At 33.7% G+C, this 22755-nt stretch overlaps 2 protein-coding genes across 2 annotated transcripts; both read right to left on the bottom strand.

The window, feature by feature from the left end:
• Nucleotides 1-11243: 11243 nt before the first annotated feature.
• Nucleotides 11244-16053, bottom strand: LOC144837975 (high-affinity choline transporter 1-like). The gene is made up of 8 exons (XM_078693300.1): nucleotides 15801-16053; nucleotides 14680-14787; nucleotides 14226-14381; nucleotides 13823-13971; nucleotides 13349-13468; nucleotides 12901-13054; nucleotides 12409-12614; nucleotides 11244-12145 (listed from the first exon to the last, which is right to left on the bottom strand). The coding sequence occupies exons 1-8, from the start codon at nucleotides 15964-15966 to the stop codon at nucleotides 11624-11626; spliced, it is 1581 nt and encodes a 526-aa protein (XP_078549426.1). The 5' UTR covers nucleotides 15967-16053; the 3' UTR covers nucleotides 11244-11623.
• A 353-nt stretch (nucleotides 16054-16406) lies between these two features.
• Nucleotides 16407-22189, bottom strand: LOC144837977 (high-affinity choline transporter 1-like). Its single transcript, XM_078693302.1, has 9 exons — nucleotides 22085-22189; nucleotides 20760-20959; nucleotides 20411-20518; nucleotides 20143-20298; nucleotides 19412-19560; nucleotides 19093-19212; nucleotides 18384-18537; nucleotides 18047-18252; nucleotides 16407-17481 (listed from the first exon to the last, which is right to left on the bottom strand). The coding sequence occupies exons 2-9, from the start codon at nucleotides 20923-20925 to the stop codon at nucleotides 16990-16992; spliced, it is 1551 nt and encodes a 516-aa protein (XP_078549428.1). The 5' UTR covers nucleotides 20926-20959; nucleotides 22085-22189; the 3' UTR covers nucleotides 16407-16989.
• Between the last annotated feature and the right edge of the window lie 566 nt (nucleotides 22190-22755).

The raw sequence follows: 22755 nt of genomic DNA, 5'->3' as shown, positions 1-22755 counted from the left end.
AAGTCACTAAATCCCAACTGAACTCCTCTATTAGAAAACTCTCTACTCATAGCATTCATTACAGTACCTGATAGATTACAATCATGCATGTCAAGTGTATGACACGGACACATGTCAAGTGTACTATCAGGATTCATCATACTCAGTAAAGAACCAAGTGAAGCACCGTCAATGTCACTAAGATTATTACCACTGATATTGAAGCACCGTACTCTCAACTGAACTCCTCTATTAGAAAACTCTCTACTCATAGCATTCATTACAGTACCTGATAGATTACAATCATGCATGTCAAGTACATTCAACAGAAACATCATACTCAGTAAAGAACACAGTGAAGCACTGTCAATGTCACTAAGATTATTACCACTGATATTGAAGTCACTAAATTCCATCTGAACTCCGCTATTAGAAAACTCTCTACTCATAGCATTCATTACAGTACCTGATAGATTACAATTGTACATGTCAAGTGTACTATAAGGATTCATAATACTCAATACAGAAACCAGTGAAGCAACGTCAATGTCACTAAGATTATTACCACTGATATTGAAGTTTTGTAATCCCAACCGAACTCCTCTATTAGAAAACTCTCTACTCATAGCAATCATTACAGCACCTGATAGATTACAATCATGCATGTCAAGTACATTCAACAGAAACATCATACTCAGTAAAGAACCCAGTGAAGCACCGTCAATGCCACTAAGATTATTACCACTGATATTGAAGTATTGTAATCCCAACTGAACTCCTCTATTAGAAAACTCTCTACTCATAGCATTCATTACAGTACCTGATAGATTACAATTGTACATGTCAAGTCTACTATAAGGATTCATCATACTCAATACAGAAACCAGTGAAGCAACGTCAATGTCACTAAGATTATTACCACTGATATTGAAGTTTTGTAATCCCAACCGAACTCCTCTATTAGAAAACTCTCTACTCATAGCAATCATTACAGCACCTGATAGATTACAATCATGCATGTCAAGTACATTCAACAGAAACATCATACTCAGTAAAGAACCCAGTGAAGCACCGTCAATGCCACTAAGATTATTACCACTGATATTGAAGTATTGTAATCCCAACTGAACTCCTCTATTAGAAAACTCTCTACTCATAGCATTCATTACAGTACCTGATAGATTACAATTGTGCATGTCAAGTCTACTATAAGGATTCATCATACTCAATACAGAAACCAGTGAAGCAACGTCAATGTCACTAAGATTATTACCACTGATAGTGAAGCGCCGTACTCCCAACTGAACTCCTCTATTAGAAAACTCTCTACTCATAGCATTCATTACAGTACCTGATAGATTACAATTGTGCATGTCAAATATGTCACTTTGAGCATATGTTGAAACACATAAAATGTGTGCAAGAGCCTTTCCTTTACCATCAGGTGATAATGATATTGCATTAAAAAAACTCTGTAAATATTTAAAAGGATCAAGTGTTTTATGAAATTCCCTCAAAATATTTAAAAAATGTTTATCAACGTTGTCATCTTTTCTTACAAACTGGATGAACATTCTTAATAAATTTGAAATTTCTTCCAAAATTTCTTTTATTTCTAAAGTTGTATTAGATATGTGATTAATCAATGTTTTTTCAACATTATCCAAATGATGCTGTTTTACCAATCCCAAGTAACTATCAATAGATTGATATGCTGTCAAATCATTTGTAATCCAATGCTTTAAAAATGTACCAGCATCAGCTCCAAGGAACCCAATTGCAAACTCCCTTGTCCTTTCAAAATAATCACTTTGTCTGATTTCTTTCCATTCTTTTTCATCTAATGGCGCAAATAATGGGTTTACGCGAGTGCATGTGTTTTCCATACCTTCAATCTCACCGAGTTTGTATAAATAAAATCCCACCAATGACTCAACTATTAATTTGTGTGGAGGCATATAATTCTCTTCAAAGCTAGACATTGAAATTGGTGCATCTTCATAAACAAACCCAAGTTTCAGAGCAATATCAATCATACTTTTGTCACCAAGAAGGTTTTTCTTCTTTATTGAAAGTTGATTTCTTTTTAAGCTATGATACATGCATTCCCCTAAACAAATCATAGCATTGATATACTCTTCTGGAGCATCATCAAATTTAGAAATAAAATTGTGTTGTTGTTGCTTTTTGATGAACTGATTTAAAATACTACGAAACATTTCTTTAAAAAGATCAGTTTTATCGTGAGGAAGATTTTGGTTGTCTGTCCACAAAACACAAATTGTGAGAAGTAACATTGGATTTGTGCACATTGAACATATTTCTTCATGTTCAAAACCACCAAATAACTCTTCTCTAAGGGATTTTCCTAAGTCAGGTTTTTCGAAATGCATAAAGTGATTGTCAATATATTTTTCAATGTTACTTTCTTTGAACCCTTTTACTCTTACGTGTACATCACACGCATTTATGAATGCATCTGTGTTTTCTGTTCGCGAGGTGAGTATCACTACACTACTCCTTAATTTTTCCCTTCTGAAAAGACGAATACAATTTTTATTCTCAAATTTTAATTCATCTAATCCATCTAACAACAACACAATTTTATTATCATTGTTTACAATGAATTCTTTGATTAATGATGTACCTTTTGCAATATTTGTTTTTAATTCAAATTCTTCCATATCGAGTTGCTTTATCATGAGATCTAAAATTGATTGATCTTTCTCTAAATCTCTTATATTCAACAGAAAAACAATTTTACCTTCAAATATATCAAATGACTTATCTGTACCTGCATTATATGCTATGTACCTTAATAGTGTAGTTTTACCTATACCACCTTCACCATCTATTAGGACTTTGCACGCAGGTGTGGATTTGATGGTAGCTAACACATCTTTTAATGTAGTTGACTCACTCTCCTTCGTTTTTATATTTCCTTTGAGTAGATCCAACTCTGTGAATAGTTCAGAAACATCGACTTGGTACAATTTATTAAATATTGCTGGTGTAAATTTCTTGGCATTTTGCAGAAATATCTCTTGTTTACTTAGTAGATATACTTTTATTTTTTCTGTAAGAGAATTGAAAAAGTAAATAAAATACATGGCACAACAATGACAAATAATAATTTAAAAACTAGAATTTAATTCGTCACTTTGACGAATTATAGGTGATCATTTTTATCATTTTAATGAAATTAATTTTTTTTTTTACATGCACGTACGTTAACATATGATCAGAAAATGTTGATGTATGCCATCCTATTATACGCTTATAGCGTTGAGTTGAGCCTATTATATGCCATATACATTATGTACAGTATATAATGTATATCTATATACAGTGTAGCATAGGTGAAATTACGGGACACACATCATGTTTTAATTTTTTGGTATGATGGAATTATCAAAATAAACTCGAAGATGACAATTTCGAAAGATAATGAATTGAGCAAATAAATATAAGAATTGGAAGAGAATTTGGCATGTAGAAGCGCTGTGCGCGCTCTTTGAAATTTGTATAACTTTGACGAAAAAGATGAAAAAACTACTTTTAAACTTCAACTGGCCATATGTTAACGTCACAACATCCTATAGGCTTATTTTTTATATGAATTCATATCTACATTTCATCAGCTTTCATAATAAATTATAATTATCAAGGTAACCTTTAATTCTGAAGAGCTGTAAGATATTCAAATTTACGGCGAAGGTGAAATTACACAACCTACGTTATTCAAGTTTTACGCGTGATGACGTCATCAAAATAAAAATAGTGGCAGGTCATGAGAAAGTCAATTAATTGAGCAATCACATACTAAAATTTGAGCGAAAATCAGGTACAAATTATTAGAGATGCGTTCTATTGAATGTGATAAAATATGACAAAAGAGAAAAAAAACTTAATTTTAAATTCAAGTGGCCATTTGATGACGTCACAACATTTTGTACGTCAAATGTGCACATGAATTCATATCTACAACTCAATGGCTTCCCGAATAAGTTAAAAAAATTGGGGGTCATCTTGCATCCTGAAGAGTTATTTTCATTTTAAAAATGCCTTATTTTTCACCATTTTCAGCACTTTGATGCAATTAATTTGCGCATTTTGTCATTTTTAATGTGCTCGTATAGCGTTATCTTAAGTCGGAATGGACTCAAAATCGGTGAATGTACTAAGAATTGTGAGTAGATTGTGATTTATACATCAAATTTTATTTTTTACGCTTTCTAAGAATCGCGTGCGCAAAAACGCGTTTTTGTGCAGTAATTTTTTGAAACGCGCAAATGGCCTAATTCATGCTCTAAATTGATCAAAACTTAATTTTGAGCGTTCTAAATTTTTAACGCGCGATTTCACGTACATGACCTTGAAACGCGCAACTTTTTATTTGCTAATATTTTTACCCTTGACCTGAAGTTTACGTGTAGTGAATTTCATTAATATGTGATAATGAATTATGGAGATATGATTGATAATGTGATTTCGCAAAATGGCGTATAAATGTCGTCACGGATGAGTGATCACGCTGGAAAGCTTATTAGGATTAAGTTATATTATTTGAAAGATATTCTGAAATTTTGGTAATCATTGACATTAAAATTTTTGAGATAATTGTTACACAAAATAGTGTACAGAAACAATAAAAAGAAAAAAAATAAAGATTTCATACAATAACAATAGGTGATCATTTAGCATTCTAAATGATCACCTAATAACATGCAATATGATGAAAATTTAATCCGTTTACGCCATAAACATACAAATGTTTGTTTAAAAAAAATTAAAATCAGAGTTTTGCAGTCCGCGAGAATGCAAAAATTGAGAAATGAAATGAGAGCTTTTATTGTTAAAACAAAATGTATTACAGTGGAAGGTTAGCATTTCTTGTTTTTAAATTTATGTGAAGAAGTATAAACAATACCAATGGCAAAGAAATTATAGTCAGTTACTGTACATTAAAATGACTTAATGTCAATATTTGAGATCTTATCTAGAATACTATTACAGAATACAAATGTAACCAAAACAAGAGGTTGCTGTTTGTAGGCATTTGCCGACAAACAGCAACATTTAAGTCAAAGTGGTCATAAGAAGTATACATACTATGGCTTTCATCTTGAAGTGTTACAGGAAAATCTGTACAGAACAAAATACACATCAAGTTAGAGTTGTAATGAGAATAGAGAATTATTGTGAAATTCCAACGTTGTATCACATTATTTCTTTTTGAGTGTACAACAAATAGGGATTTTATAAATTTAATCCTATCAAAAAATGTCATATGATCAGAAAGGTTTCTATACAATTGTGTAGGAATAAATATAAATATTTTAATGTTTAATAAGTTTTAATAGTTATACAGTTCTACAGAAATATTCTATGTTAAACCTGGTAAAAATGTCTTATAGAATTGTTGGATTCTTTAGGCAGTCAATATAGGTTTCTATGAATAAAATACTAATTTATAGGTTAATATTTGACTTCTTAGATTAGATTATTGCTAATTAAAATTATTATTGATTACCTCTTATTCTCAAAGTTGTATAAATAAAAAATTAAAATAAATGTGTATAGCGTGTATAAACTTAGATCTCGAGTACACCAGCAGTGAAGTCAACTGATACTAAGTATCCGTCAATGACAGCCATGTGTCTTCAGAAGAAGACGGCTACAAGTTTTGTTTTTGTTTTTTTTACCTTCTTGTCGATGTTTGGAACTAGATGGTACACATTTGTCATCATTATCCTCTCTATTTCCTAAAAAACAACAAAAAACAAACCTTAATAATATTTGTTAATGTTTACACAATTAAAAAACAATTTATTGCCATGGTTTAAAGATCCAAATTTATTATGAAAAGGGATGGTTCATTTTTGTTGTGTAAAATTGGCTGTAAAAGGTCGTAAAATACATCATTTTTTTTCGTTCAGTCTTCTGTTAAATGTTGGAAATTGATAACTGCTAATATATAAATATCAATTCACGTTTACCTTCTGCTCCTTTATTAGAACCTGATGCTTTACCATCGTCATACTCATACTCACTAACTCCTATGAAAATTTAAAAAAATGTTAATACCCCAAAAATAAACTGAAAATAAAAACAACTTTATGTATAACTTTTATTTTTACATACTAAATCCAACAAACTGTTAGTTGTGATAGTTTGAAGATTATAAGTTAATGAATATGACCAAGTTTTGTTTGAATTTAATACCTTCTTCTCTTTTTCTCTTTCTATGCACACCACTACGTGGTGGTTCATTTCTATGATGTACAATCAGTCGAAGAAGATCATCAAACACATCTTTCTTGTCTGGTTCTTTCGAAGGTTGGTCGGTTTCCAATCTGAATGTTACATCCCAAATGTTGGTGTAGTTATATCTTGCCAGATCATAGTAAGCAATAACCCTCTTTAACGCATCTGGATCAACATTTCGCAACTTTGTAAACATAAATTTTCGACGACGTGATATGTTTTCTTCTGTATGTTCAGCATCATTATCTCTAATATACTGGAGTACAAGCTCTTCAGCTTTCTTTAATTCACATAATTTTGTAATCTCCAATAAAAGATTAACATTATTAGGTGTTATTTTACCATTGTCATGTATTTCATTGAAAAAATCATTTCCAACGACATTCGGTTTTGTGAGGACCCCTATACGTAAATGCTCGAATAAGCAGAATTTTAACCAAAGCAACCGGTCGCCGTCAAAAAGTCGACCAAGATCAGACTTCAAATTGGTGAACTCTCGATTAGTTTTATTAGACACTGCCATTTAAAACGCGTGCGTTCTGTTTCCTACAAAAAAAAAAACATAATTAACAAGAATGAGTAATAAGAATTACAGTGGCCATTGCATGGTCAATCACATTTATCTTCATCATTTACTTTGAATTTTCTCAAAGATAAAAATCGAATCATCAATAATTTTTAGCTATTAACATTGCATTAGGGAATATTTGGTGATAAAAAGTGAAATACTTCAGATGTAATTTGTTAACAATAATACAAATTGAACAAAAAATCAAATTGAACTTCAAGATTTTGTTTTCTCGACGCTCCAAGTGATTTGCATATAGTCGCGTGAAAACCAGAGAGATGTAATAAGCCGAAGACTAGAGGACGTACTCCAGACTGAAAAGTGATTCCTCCAACAGGAGGGGGAACCAACAAGATGGCGGCCGTAAATGTGTTCAAAAACATTATTTAATATAAAAAAATAATAATCTAATATAATACATTAAGACCACAGTACTTGTTATAAAAAAAAACACAATTCGGCACCTCTATTTAAAAGTCAAATTTTTCTTTTTAATTAATAATAATGCTAGGCCTAGTACTAGTATTGTTGTGCGATATGTTCTTTGTAAGGCGTCATTTAAAAACTTTTATAGAATAGGCCTAGGCCTACTGTATAAGTGAATATGTACAGTGAAAATTGTATTATCAAAATGCTTGGTAAATTGTAGATTATGTCATTCTACTACAGATTGAAATGTGATACACAATTGTGTAGGTGAGGCTTCTTAGACCTAAAATACTTCAAATTTGGTTAGAATCATAAAACTTGGTATGGCAAATTGTGTCGAAAATTTGCAAATTTCAACAATTTAAACTACGATAATGTGCGATTCTTTATACCTCTTAAAACGTACCTCCTAAAAACACGAAAATAATGACAAATGATGCAGAAGTATTGCGGTATTGCCTGGTAAGGTTTTATGGTATAAAATGGAAACCTTATTTAAAATTGAGGGCACTTTGAACACTCCCAAAACGACACAATTGTGAAAAATGTTAAAAATAAATGGATGTAAAAAGGCGTACTGTACTTTGGACAAATTAACAACACTGGAGTTATACAATTAAAAGAAAGATTACAACAACAATATGGACTATAGGGGGTGCACTCAATTACGGGGGTACCTAAAATTTTAGAACACCGGCATTGGACCGTAACCGTGCCGCCGGTGTGAAAGAACATTAACTCTAGTCTTACACTCTTGAAACTCACTCAAGCGGAATATTCTGCGCCTTGAATTAAATCGCATAAAAATGCGCTAATACTAATAGACTTGCTTATCTTTATTTTGTTTTTAATTGTATTTCTTGTGCACAAAAAACAAATATTCCTAATAAAATGTCACTATTATAATAATAATGTTGTAGTGGCCTAGGCCTAGTAGTAGTCTAGAAAAATGCTGAATGTGTCCAACATTAACAAAATTAGGCAAAACTACCGTAACCATGGCCATGCGTCTCAATTGCCACTCAAACGACATTCTATCGTAGGCCTAGCCTAGGCTAGGCCTAGGCCTAGTTAGGCCTAGGCCTGGCCCTAGTAGTAGTAGGCCTAGGTAGTAGTAGGCCCACTAAATCATCCTAATAATAATCTTCAGTAAAAAAACATTTCAAACACCTCTTCGTTTTCAGGGATCCCGCGCAATGCGTACAAACATTCAATTTTGAAGCTTTTTATATCTAACAATCTGATATATATATCAGAATAATGAGCTACTCCTGGCGGCCATCCGCCATTTATTTTTGCTTTGTTGGGTGGGGCAGGAACCGGAAAACGATCTATATAGCGCCACGAATGTTTTGTAAAGTATGGCGCGCCAAGCTGTCATTTATTCGGAAATAAAGATATCTTAGTTTAAAATTTGGTCTGCCATATGAATAAACAAGAAATATTTCTTACAAAAAACGCTGCTCGCTTATTGAAAAATATTGTTTATTTCAAATTTGTTTTTGAATGTGTCATTTTGTTGTCACATAATAGTTATTTTACCTGAAAAAAATGTAATTTAAAGCAACAAATACTAAATTGTCTGTCAGACAATGGTTTTTGGGTTTCTTTTCTCTTTTTATATGTGAATAAATATTATTTTTTGGTTACAGAAGTGAATACTCAATTTCTGTCACTTTAGTTAATTTTATTGCTAAGGTCAAGTCTGGGGGTCACTTCTTCACCCTAGATATTTCAAGTGTGAAGTATCCTATTACAAACACAAACTTTAATGGACTGTTTTGATAATAATTCAATGAATATCTGACAGTGATTACAGCCAAAAGTCAGTATTATAGTCAAATGGGACTCATAAATACAAGAAGTGCTTTTGGGATTTGTAATTTTAGCATGACATGTCCTAATAGACTCTTTTCCCAGACGTTTTTTGGGTGTAGCAGCTGGAATCAATAAATTATAGTGGAGTTTACATTTTCGCATTTCTGTCGTCCTTAGATACTATAACTGCTGCCTGCTTTAGCTTTTGATTGAGTAGTCCTAATGGGACGTAGCGGGCTAGAGCAGCAGCGTGAAAAAATTGAATCATCTTTATTTGGGTCATGTACATTGACCAGCGTATAATTCTTCTTCTATAATAAAAAAAATCTACCATGTTCATTACGGCTCCCTGCACTATTTTTTTAAACATGATTTAAAATAGATTTTAGACCCCAACTCTTCCACCAGCAATATAATGTTCACAGCTTACGTCAATGTGCGTTTCTTGTGAAGAAAAATGATATTATGGTAATTTTTCCATAACCATGAAAAGAGTTCTCTCCTTTTGTTTGATTGTCTTAATCCCCGTACGTTTAAGGAACACACAATATGAATATTGGTAGGCCTATTATTCATTATAAGGTTGGTAATGCTTCTCGATTGCAGAATGAACATTCGTTAGTTATCAATAACGTTATGTAAATATTATTTTAAACGTTATTTTGAACGTTCTTATAATTTTATAAATAACGTTATGTAAATAACATATTTTGAATGTTATTCTGAACGTTCTTATAACGTTAGTTAGATGTTATCAATAACGTTATGTAAATATTATTTTAACGTTATTTTGAACGTTCTTAAAACGTTAGGTAAATGTTATCAATAGGCCTAATAATGCTTTGTAAATAACATAATGTTATTCAGAACGTTCTTATAACGTTCAAATGATAATATGAAAAAACATTCTCTGAATGAACATTGTTATACGAACATTCATAGTGAACTAACGATAACCAAAATTAACGTTAGCTGAACGTTACGTGTTTGCTGGGAAGTATACCGTTGTTAATGTTTTTAAATCATGATTATGTGTAGTTTTACGACTACGACTCATTTTACAGCCTATGACGGCAATATGCACATTTATCACTGATTTTAGGCTCTGAAAACAATTATATCGAAAAACTTGGTTGTCTGACGCGATAAATGCACACTACAATGTCCATGTATGACCACCATCGCGACGCGATCATCCTACCCTGTCGCGCGGCTTATTGTCAACTCGTACCACCGCCTTGCGCGTCTATCGTTTTTTTATGCGCTGCATCTCTCAATTGAGAACCTTTAGATGTTTATATCATGTCCTTATTAGGGTGAAATGCGTTTTTGCCTTGTCTTTGAAAACCAAGCTGTACGTAGCAGCCTAGTAAATATATGTTTGTTTGTGTTTTATACAGTATAACAGTTGTAATCCATGATGAAGCCAATAAAGCTTGGTTCCCACTACGCAACGTGACGCAAGCCGCAAAGCAAGCAAATTGACCAAGTAAAGCAACAGTTCGAATAATCCATCGCTTTGATTGGTCAATTTGCGGCTGCTTACGTTGCATTCTAGTGGGAATGACGCAACGCCAATATTATGTTAAACAAAAGAAAAATAAACAATATTTATCATAAAGTAAGTTTATTGAAGGAGTATATTAATGACATTGATGACTCATAATAAGCTTGATTCCTATTATTTGCGCGCAACGTAAGCATATACGCGCAACGAAAATGAGCTGCCAATCCCGGGGACCAATCACAATCAACAGGTAGTGATTGGTTAAATGGGGTTACGTTGTGTTGGGGTTTGCGCTTACGTTGTGTTGCGGTCGCGTCTTAGCCTAGTGGGAACCAAATGATATGTAAGCCTACTGAACTATTTAATTCCAAAATCAGTCTTTATATCACTTAAAACATGATTTTTATTTAAAATTAGATATACAATTTATTGAATCTATTGTGTACACTTAATTAACAAACTGACGGTACCTGACGGGAGTCTAGCGTTAATACAAATAAAGCTCGGTTCCCACTAGAACGTAACGCAAGGACGTAAACGCAACGCAAGCGTTTTAACCAATGACAAGCGAAGTTATAGACAGTTAAGCGTGGTTCCCACTAGCGACGCAACGCAAGGACGTAACGCAACGCAAGTGAATTGACCAATCACAAGCAATGGCTTATTCGCTTGTGATTGCAAACTGTCTATAACTTCGTCTGTCATTGGTTAAAACGCTTGCGTTGCGTTTACGTCCTTGCGTTACGTTCTAGTGGGAACCAAGCTTTAGCAATCACAAGCGAATAAGCCATCGATTGGTCAAATCCCTTACGTTGAGTTACGTCGTTGTGTTGCGTCTCTAGTGGGAACCACGCATTATGAATAATAATTAAACGGTTAAAGATGAAGTTTGTGAGAATGAGTTTCTTTCTATGCTTGCAATTTTTATAAATGATGTAAATCCGTAAATCATTATCAGTGCTTTATTGTTGAGTAGATCATTCATTGTGATCTAGGCCTACTTAGCTACTAACCCAACATTAACATACCGTTATCAGTGTATTATGTTTAATAAATCATTCATTATTAGTTAGCATAGATAACCCCACGTCAACAGTCAGACCGTTTTGCGTTTTGAAAGCGTTTTTCCCCTCATCTTCAGACTGAATGTTTGTCACACATTTTAACACATCCCATTTCTTATCTAAAATATTATTAGTAAATAAGTAATGAAATAGAGCCGAGACGACACACAGCGTTGTTAGTGAAACGAGCATCGCAAATGTCCGGAACGGAAATAATTGCTCGCCATCTTCATAAAACGGGTATTCTATAAAAGGTTTAAGGCCCAAAAGCGGTTCACCACCCCCAAGCCGCAGTATCAGCCCGAGAAAATAACCAACAAGCACACCGTACGTATTCGAGAAACTGACGTACACTACGCAGACAAGTTGAGGGAAAAGTACGACGTATACGAAATCGGAACACAGATAGAAGAGTCCATAAATTGAATCAATTGTTATTGCTAAAGTACTGGCGATAGTTCCTGATACCAGAATTGAGCATCTCATAACCCATATGATTTCTTTTTCACTTGCCTTGAAATAGAAAAAGAAAATACAATAGGGAAAATTAATTAACAAAAACAACTTGTTTCCCTTATTCTCTAGGACGTGTAGACGCAACGTGAGCGAGTTGACCAATGACAAGCGACAGTTCAAATAATCCATCGCTTGTGATTGGTCAAATCACTTACGTTGCTTTACGTCCTTTTGCTGTTTCTATAGTTGGAACCAACAATATAGTATGTGTAAATAATGTGTTCTACAATTAAAATTTAAAAGAATAAAAATATAATTACATTTGGTCTTATTATACGTTTGTATACATTTCTAGCAAACATCGAACTTGTTGAAAGTAGTGACGAATCGGCTGATGACATGACAGCGGCGCAGACAGCGCCAAGACCGATGATGGAGACGACTTGAGGAGTCAGGTATTGCAGCACTAGAGGAAGTACAATGTTGCTGTCTGTGATTTCTTGGCCATATGCGGTCTCATTCCAATCTATACAGCAAACAAGATTTTAAGATAATTACAGTAAATATTTCCATAAAAGAATTTTCCATAAGCTTGGTTCCAATTAGCGACGCAACGTAAAGGACGTATTGAAGCAAAGTTCTTTATTTCGTAATCACAAGTGGCAACAGACGACGCAACAGTGCTGCAAACATCGCAGATTTGAATTGATGCAGGTGGGGGCAAATACAATTATTGGAAGGGCATTTTCTAAGTTGCGTACGTTGCGTACTAGTTTTAGTTACATCACAGTTTTATCCATAAATGTACTTACTAGTACTAGCTCCAATGGCGCCCATGAGAAACGATGGAATTGTCATTATCATGCATCCGGCGGCACCAGCAAACGACAAAATTCGTGCATAACGAGGGGTTTTGGCAGACAAAACACGTTGAAAATACGCCTGCCATGGTACTCCACCTAGACTCTGAAAATTAAATCAATTGAGAAAAATAATGAACCATCCGCTAGTGGCAAAACTAGGCCTATAGGAATGTTATTAGGAATGATATTAGGAATGTTATTAGGAATGATATTAATAGATTATGAAAATGAATCTTTAAACAAGGACTATAACAACAGGCGGTGGTGTGGTTTGATTTTATCTGATATGATCCAATCAACCAAGAAGTATAACATGGCCAAAACAACTAAAATTTCATATGCATATATGCTGAAAACATATGTTAACTATAGTTTACAAAGAAGTTATCCGACGTACCAACAGCAAAACACCCTCGATCCAGACACCAGTGTATTTGTTCTCCCAGGTGCCAAACCAATTCGTCTCTGTGATACTCGTAACATGCTCGTTTGTCATAGCAAATGGAATCGCCAACCACTAAAAATACACAAACAAATAATTCAGACAATTATAAAGTTATTAAAGTTAAACTGGAGAGCAAGATACAGATGCAGATTAAGCCTAAAGCTTTGTTCCCACTAGGACGCAACGGAAGGATTTATACACAAAGCAAGCGTGTTGACCAATGGCAAGTGACAGTTCGAATAATCCATCGCTTTTGATTGGTCAACTCACTTGCGTTGCGTTACGTCCTTGTGTTGCGTCTCTAGTGGGAACCAAGCATTACTATGGACTGGAGGACGACAGTTATTAATTTTTATATAAGCTCAGCGTTGTCTTCCGTTTTTACAAATAAATATGACACTTAAAAGAACATTTCAATTCACGTACCAATCCGAAAAATATACAACTTAACTGGAGGACATCAGTATAGGCCACTGAATAAAGTCCTCCAAAGAGAGTGTAAGACATGGCAATACACGTTGATACGATTATAGCAAGCGTTTTGTCGATACCAAGGATTACACTGAATGTTGAACCTGCAAAATATACGTCATAGATATTGAAAGAAAAAACATGTATTCATCAACCATACTTAAGTGAGATATTTCTCTTAAATACTAGGTATTGAACTTAAGTCAGTAAATATTTAAGGATTCCCCAATTAAGTCTTGTTCAGAGAAGTGAACGACTACTAGTGGAATTGTAGTCCTAAGATACATTTCACACTTTTAAAATTTTCAGGAATTATAAAATAAAAGATTACGATATTTACTGTATAAAAGTCACTCACCAAGTGCTGCTAGAATGGCGCTTGACCAAAATATTTCTCCAGAATAAGCTGCCAAAAACATGAGTACACCGACTCGGTCGCCATACTTAATCTGGTATGGATCTAACATGGTTACGTAACGTTGCTTTCTTAGATGGGTAGCAAAGAACAGTCCATCTTAAAAGACAAGAAATAATAATTACTATTTACAGCTATAATTATTACACAATGCTTCTTTCTGTCGTGATTTTCATAAAGTAGGCCTATATTTGACTAGTCTAAGTTCTAGAATGTGTTTGACATATACTTCATATATGTATAATACTTGAGCTCAAACAAAAATCAAAACGTTAACACTAACATAAAAAGAGAATAACTACAGACTTGGGGAAAGTCAAAACTTAGGCCTACTTAATTGCACAGTGTGATGTTTTATACGTAAAATTAAATGAATTAAAAGAAGTAAAGCACGTACTTATAAACAAGCTGAGAGAGTACGCCCATGGGGCCTGTGCCCAAATTAAGCCAGTATCATAAATCGACTGTGCTGTACCGTTGATATACCCGCCGCCAACCCATGTTGCTGTAATAGTAATAAAAATATACATATTTATTTAGGATTGAAGCAGTTCAGATTAGCATCAAATTAGTGAGGTCATTTTCTCTTAATTAAACGCAGTTAATTAAGAGAACGTTTGAGACCGATAGCATAAGGCAATTTAACAACGCTCTTCGCCGCCATAGTTAAGACTATAGTCTTATAAGAATAAATAAAGATGTATGTCCCCAAAAACATGAAAAACTAGATTAATAAAATCAGATTTTGAATATGCCATTTTGCAGTTTTAATAAAGTTACCGTATTCACTTTAATTCTGTAGAAAAAAAATCAACAAACATAATTATTTCATTTATAAAAAGACAAAAGAAACGGTTAATTTTAACCAAAAACCTTTGTCTGACAGGCCACAAGTTGATTTAAATCTTAAATCTTGGACCAATTAGGGAATAGCGAGTTTGGACCAATCAGGGAAGAGCGAGCTTGGACCAATCAGGGAAGAGCGAGCTTGGACCAATCAGGGAAGAGCGAGATTGGACCAATCAGGGAAGAGCGAGATTGGACCAATAAGGGAAGAGCGAGCAAACACTGGCCTTCCTTAAAAGTTGAAAGAAGCAAACAATGTAGGATCAGGGAGACTTTCATTAAGGTCAAAGGCCGCATGATAGCCACCCAAAAATTAAATACTGGTAATATATACTTTTGTAGACAGTGACATTTAAATGTTGACTTTTCCATAAATAAACATACATTTTCTTTCAACTTACCAAAAATGGTGATAAATGTATAAAATGGCAAGTATAAATTATTAATTAAATTAAAGCATGAAAATATATTCAATTGATTTCAATAAAATAAAAAGAAAACCGTACATATAGTTCTCTTAAAACATCACATTAACAAATATTAATTTTTATTTAGGTATTTTTAAAAATTATTTTTTTAAAGGGACAATATATCTTTAAGTTGATCAATTAGTATAATACAATTTAATGACGACTCAGATTTATAAAATTATGATATTACAATAATTATGACCTGTCATAGTAAAAACACCGAGAAACATCCCGATGTTTCGTCCAGCCAGCATGACATCTTCCATAGATGATTTTCCTTTATTCTTCCTGGAAGCATAAATTCCAATTGCCAAGATGATGACGTAAAAGATGACGACACCGATAAGACCTTCCCAGTTCACCGCCATGTTTGTTGCAAAAATCGTTCAAATCTTGACAAAATACAAACAAAAACAGTAAGAGTTTTATTTTAGAAAATAAAGAATTTGAAATGATAACAACAAGGGTCACACGCATCTATAACCAAGGCTATATGTGTGTCCCCGTTACCGTTATAAAGGACTGATTATCTGTAGACCAATATGCAAATAATGCAACTTGCAGACCTAGTAGGCTATTTACATAAATAACTACGTAAACACTACACCGGCAAATTAGTGGATTTATACAGAGGGTCAGGCTATGTCAGACCACACTTAACATGAATCATACCGCCGTAAAATATAAAATAAATACAAGTTTAATCTAATATACATTCTAAAATAAACACTAAACTCTATATATAAATATTTATTTTTAAATTTACCTTTAAATTGTATAAAATTGCCCTAAACATTCACTGATTTACAGTAGCCCTATAGAATGATATGGTGCTGATAAACTATCCATTTTTCTAAATTATATTTACCTTCTCCAGACCAGACGTGTGATGTTAACTTGAGTGGCGAGTGCTTCTAACTGAAACTTGTCAAACATTCAATTATATATCTAACGATCGCGATGATGGTCAGCATTTTTTATCAGTTTTAAATCTTGGACCAATCAGGGAAGAGCAGGCAAAAGCTGACCATCATTAAATCTTGGACCAATCATAGAGCGAACAAAAACTGACCTCCCTCGAATCACGGACATTACGTGAAAATAATCAAGATTACAATTCACTAATTAAGTTTTATTTTGTTTGATTGTGTGCTCTAATTCTAGAATTTTTAGATGATGTAAAATATACAGAAATACCAAATGATCAAATAAACGTATCTATTTATTTCTATTTCTATTTATTATTCTTTATTTGAATCATTAGACTATATGACGTTGTTTGGTTAAGATGTCGTTAGAACTAAATGTAAAGAAAGTTTAACACGAATCGATTATACTTATCGATTTTAATCTTGTAGCAGTGAAGTTTTTATAAATAATAATTGTAACCATCATGGTTTGGACCTAGGCCTAAATATGTCATCCAGACCGACATCCGCCGCCGGTGATGTCATGTTTGTTACGCATTTAAAAATGTCCCATTTCTTGTCCAGGACATTTTTGGTAAATATGTAGTGAAATAGATAAGAAAAAAGGATAAGTGTTGTTAAGGAGACGAGCATAGAAAATGTACGAAACGGAAACAACTGTTCGCCATTATCAAAAAACGGGTATTCTATAAACGGACTGAGACTAAGCAGTGGTTCACCTCCACCGAGTCGTAGTGTTAGTCCTAAAATATACGCGACAAGTGACCCATACGTGTTGGTATAGTCAATATATACCACGCAGACAAGTTGTGGGAAAAGTACGACGTATACGAAATCGGAACACAGATAGAAGAGTCCATAAATTGAATTAATTGTTATTGCTAAAGTACTGGAGATGGCTCCAGATACAAGAATGGCGCATCTCATCACCCATATGATTTCTTCTTCACTTGCCTTGAAAAGAAATAATAAAAAGTTGATACAGTCGGCATCATAAAATGTAAGTAGCAGCATTGGAAGATAAAGTGGGTGGATTATTAAAAATACAGTATGTTGCTATGGGAATTGGTGAATTGCAAATGGAATAAAACCACAGAAACTATGTAATGCAGCGTATGAAGAAAACAAAAGACTTTTGGTAGAGGAAAAAAATAGTGCTGTTTTATATACTGCATGTTGATGAATGGTACAATTATACAAATGACAGGTTATGCGGTAGCATGAAAGTAGCGCTGCAATGATGTAACAGCAAAAAAAAATCTGTAGTGCACGTTGACGGAGTTAGGTTGATAGCTTGGGTTGAATGTGAAATCAAACCACACGACCGGAAAATCAATTCCACAATATGTTTTAGCCGATTAAGGCAAATGACAATGATCAGTGCTATATACATCGACCTGCAATACCCTTTGCGCACCATACCCTTCGCGCACCATAACCTTATTCAATTAAATTTAACTATTTGGCAATTACCGTACTACTTTAATAAGAAGAAATAAAAAAGAGAAAAAATACTAACATTTGGTCTTATTAGAAGCTTGTATATATTTCTAGCGAACATTGAACTGGATGAAAGTAGTGACGAATCGGCTGATGACATCACAGCGGCGCAGACAGCTCCAAGACCGATGATGGAGACAACTTGAGGAGTCAGGTATTGCAGCACTAGAGGAAGTACAATGTTGCTGTCTGTGATTTCTTGGCCATATGCGGTCTCATTCCAATCTACATACACAATTAATTTAAATTAAAAAAAACTTTATGTTTACCTGCCTTGCTAATATTTTGATGCCACCCCAAAAAAACAGACAAGAAAAATAATTAAAGTCAAGTCATTAATGTGTTACAGTACTTACTAGTACTAACTGCAATGGCGCCAATCAGAAAAGATGGTATGGTCATGATGATGCAGCCAAAGCCACCAGCATACGATAGAATCTGAGCGTGCCGTGGAGTTCTTGCAGACAGTGCGCGCTGGAAATAGACTTGCCATGGTACTCCTCCTAAAATCTAATGTAACATATAATCTAATTTTACTTAAATATTAGCTTACTATTAACAAGTCAATCTAACAACATGACACTGAGCTCAAGATAGGAACTCGTAACAGTACTTTGTCTGGCTGAGGTAAATACCGACAGTTGTACAACTGGACGTATTCTCCGCGGCGCGCGGTGTCTGTTAAGCGACGTGCTAATCGTGTCGCAGCCACAGATAAACCCTTTGATCTACGGAGTCCAGCATACTGTTGTTAGATTGCCTTGTTATTAATATGGAGCTTTCAATTTGCGACAACCGACTAGGTCATAGGTCGAAAATCTCTCTATTATCAAAAAGAACAATGGTGAACTGGAATTTGTTTATCAACCTAGCTGCTTTTCAACTTCAACAACTGCACCCAATTTTATTACTCTAAAACTCAACAATTAATTTCAGTTACCTATTATACATATTGTATGTTTATAATGATTTATGTATGTTTATGATTTTGTGAATGGAAATAAAGAAAGATAAAATATTGGATATTTCTTTCTTGAGAATACAGTAATGAAATAATTATCATACCAATAAAAAGGCATAGTCCAACCAGACACCAGTATATTTGTTCTCCCAGGTGCCAAACCAATTCGTCTCTGTAATACTCGTAACATGCTCGTTTGCCAAGGCAAATGGAATCGACAACCACTACAAATAAACATTACACGTCAGTTTAGAAAGTAACTTTTAAGCTTTGCAATTGAGAACTTGGTAATTATGTTGCTTTGAATAGAATTCTTCGTAAATTTTATTCACCTTCAACACCAGAAAAAAGAGTGTTACGCTAACAATTTACCTTTTTGTAAATATACACTTTGATCTTCCAAAATAAAAAAAAAACACTCACCAAACCAAAGAATAAGCACGTTAACTGGAGAACATCAGTGTAGGCCACTGAATAAAGTCCTCCAAAGAGAGTGTATGACATGGCAATACAGGAGGATACGATTATAGCAAGCGTTTTGTCGATACCAAGAATTACACTGACCGTTGAGCCTAGTATAAAAAAGAAACAAGATATATCTATAATTTGATTCGATTTGATGACTTAGATTAAATAAACGTCATCGAATTTACTTATTATTATTATCATCATTTCTAGCCATTTTCACTTCAAGTGACGGCTTCTCCAATTTGACTCAATAACTGTATATTTGGTGAATGTTTTCATCAATACTATACCAATTGCTTGGGAAATGTCATTGTGCCATTTCACTTAGTTCTTCCTTTGTCTCACTTAATTTGATAAGATGCCGCCATTAGATTTCTAAATTATACCAACTTTGTGTTTCCGGTATTATTTAGCACAACGCAACATTTGACCAATCACGACGCGATAGATCATCCGAACTTCGCTTGTGATTGGTCAACTCACTTTTTTTTAATTGTTTTTGTATATATGTGAACTTTATTCAATCAATCGTACATTGTTTTGGTATTATAATAGTAACCATAATAACGTATATTTACAGTGATTTTTACAAAAAAACAAAAAAAAAATTATAAAAGAGGGAAAATAGCTTTAAATCATAATAATCGGTTTGCTAAATATCAACAAATATTTCGTTATTGTCGTACCAAGAGCAGCAAGTATCGATCCAGACCAGAAAATCTCTCCAGAAAGAGCTGCGAGAAACAAAAGTCCACCCATTCTTTTTCCAAACTTCATCTGGAAAGGATCTAGCATGGTCACATAGTTTTTTTCTCGCATTTTCTTTGCAAAGAAAAGTCCACCTGATCAAAAAACATCATAAAATTGAAATAATATCTTAGGATATGTTAGTAGCTTAGCTAAGTTAGGCCTATGACTGATGACGTTTGCAATATGAGTCAAATTTGAACTTACTTATGAATAAGCTACTTGAATAAGCCCATGGGGCCTGTGCCCAAAGTAACCCCGAATCAACAATCGACTGTGCTGTACCGTTGATATATCCACCACCAACCCATGTGGCTGCAATAGTAAAAGTATTACAAAAATTAAGTGTACCGTTTAACTGATGAAAACGAATTCGTTCAGTCTTGTATTTTGATGGTGGTGGTTTTGTTTTGATGAAGTGATACATGAACAATGATGGTTTTGATATAAGTGATATTATAGTATTATATTACCGTATATTTTACAGTATAATACAGTGTATTATTAGTTAAATATATAATTACGGACTAGACCTATATGCTACAAAAGCTCAAACCTGTCATAGTAAAAACACCAAGATACATCCCGATGTTTCGTCCAGCCAGCATGACATCTTCCATAGATGATTTTCCTTTATTCTTTCTGGAAGCATAAAGTCCAATTGCCAAGATGATGACGTAAAAGATGACGACACCGATAAGACCTCCCCAGTTTACTGCCATTGCTAGATGTGTCCGTCAGAAGTTGAAACCAAATCTGAAAGAGTTACTTAAAGCGTAGCTCCGGGTTTTCTATTACTACAGTATACAAACCTTATAATATACCGTAAATCTTCTAATAGTAACCCACACTCTAATAGTAACCCACACTCTAATAGTAACCCACACTTTAATAGTAACCCCCTTCTAATAGTAACCCACACTCTAATAGTAACCCACACTCTAATAGTAACCCACACTCTAATAGTGACCCACACTCTAATAGTAACCCACACTCTAATAGTAACCCCCCTTCTAATAGTAACCCCCTTCTAATAGTAACCCACACTCTAATAGTAACCCACACTCTAATAGTAACCCACACACTAATAGTGACCCACACTCTAATAGTAACCCACACTCTAATAGTAACCCCCCTTCTAATAGTAACCCCCCCTTCTAATAGTAACCCACCTTATAAGTCAATCTATAATAATGACCCACTACTCTAATAGTAACCCATGGGGGTTACTATTAGTCACAAAAACGATTGACAAAATGATGATGATAAGGAGATAATGCATGTTGAGAGGATTGAGTGTTTTTGAGTTTATAAAGTAAAGTTAATTAAGTTCAACCAAATTTATTTATTCGTACCGTTTCATTATTTTGCTATGAGTTGCTGACCGGAAAAGGTGGGGTGGATTACTATTTTCAGGTGCCTAATTTAAGATTAGTAATAGTAACCCACTACTCTAATAGTAACCCACCTTCTAATAGTAACCCACTCTAAAAAACAATCAAAGAATAATAGTCCCGGGGTTACAAAAAGATTTACGGTAATATAACCTATACATTAATACGAAAAGGTTCAGATAGCGCCAAAGTACTTGTTCTGCTTTTCCGCTGTCGAAACATAAGTAGGGATTACAACATTATAAATGTTGCAAATAAATAAACAATATGAATTTCAACCCTCGGAGTTACCCTTTAACACACTGCCCTGTTTTCGTGTCAACTAGAGGGCCATCAATTGTCTTTTAAAGTAATCTACTAGTTTCTGTGCTTAATGTTTTATCTGAGCCACTTTAAGCCTAAAATAGTAATACTATACTATAACACAACTGTGCCTATCTGCTAATCCCGTTGAATAATATAACTGTTAAAAAAATAATAGGCTTACCAGTTAGATAGAATAGATTCTCCCGAAAAAATGATTTAATAATTCGTCAAAATCACAAACTATAATGAATGTATTCCTTGCCAAACCGCCAAATAAGGATGGTATAAAATCTTTGATAATTTCATTTTAAATGCGGGATGTTTCATTTTAAGAGAAAAAAAACCTTGGAAGGGATATATAAGCCTAGACCTACTATATGCCACACTTCGTCTTTATTTATTGTAGGCCTACATTAAAATACATCGAATTTTGTGTTTTTTCTTTTAAAAAACGATTTATGAAGTTTCCTAATATTGCATTCTGATTTTAATAAATGCTTTCTTAATCAGTTGTAGGTTGATATCAATGTACTGATCAGAGGTCAGTGTGCCAACCCTGGTGTTTACACGTCAGTAATAACTATAAAAATCATTGAAATAGAACGTCTTTCTATATCTACCCACATAAAAGTTTACCATACTGTATAATGACCTTTAATAATCATAGTTGCAACCTGGATACCCTCTTAATTTAGAATTAACTAGGCCAATCTATTTAATTTGAGTCATAAAATAAATATTAATGTGTTTCAAATGTTATTCTTTGATTTATGACACATCATCATTTCGTTTTCCTTTTTCTCGTCTTTTTGTATTTGTTATCGTTCCCGTTTTTTAAGGCTGTTTTGAGTC

Source organism: Antedon bifida, chromosome 3 (assembly GCF_963402885.1).
Source record: "Antedon bifida chromosome 3, ecAntBifi1.1, whole genome shotgun sequence".
Classification (NCBI taxonomy): domain Eukaryota; kingdom Metazoa; phylum Echinodermata; class Crinoidea; order Comatulida; family Antedonidae; genus Antedon; species Antedon bifida.
The sequence above is the reverse complement of the archived record's forward strand: the minus strand, read 5'-3'. Positions and strand labels throughout refer to the sequence as shown.

Excerpts from the sequence above, each read along its gene's own strand:
- LOC144837975 (XM_078693300.1), bottom strand. The coding sequence starts at position 15,966 with ATGGCGGTGAACTGGGAAGGTCTTATCGGTGTCGTCATCTTTTACGTC. Across the intron at positions 14,788-15,800 it reads CGGTGTTTTTACTATGACAG|CAACATGGGTTGGCGGCGGG; the intron begins GTCATAATTATT and ends TTACTATTACAG. Across the intron at positions 12,146-12,408 it reads AACGTATAATAAGACCAAAT|GCAAGTGAAAAAGAAATCAT; the intron begins GTAATTATATTT and ends TTCTATTTCAAG.
- LOC144837977 (XM_078693302.1), bottom strand. The coding sequence starts at position 20,925 with ATGGCAGTAAACTGGGGAGGTCTTATCGGTGTCGTCATCTTTTACGTC. Across the intron at positions 19,213-19,411 it reads CGTGCTTATTCTTTGGTTTG|TGGTTGTCGATTCCATTTGC; the intron begins GTGAGTGTTTTT and ends GTTTATTTGTAG. Across the intron at positions 18,253-18,383 it reads CGCCATTGCAGTTAGTACTA|ATTGGAATGAGACCGCATAT; the intron begins GTAAGTACTGTA and ends TTGTGTATGTAG.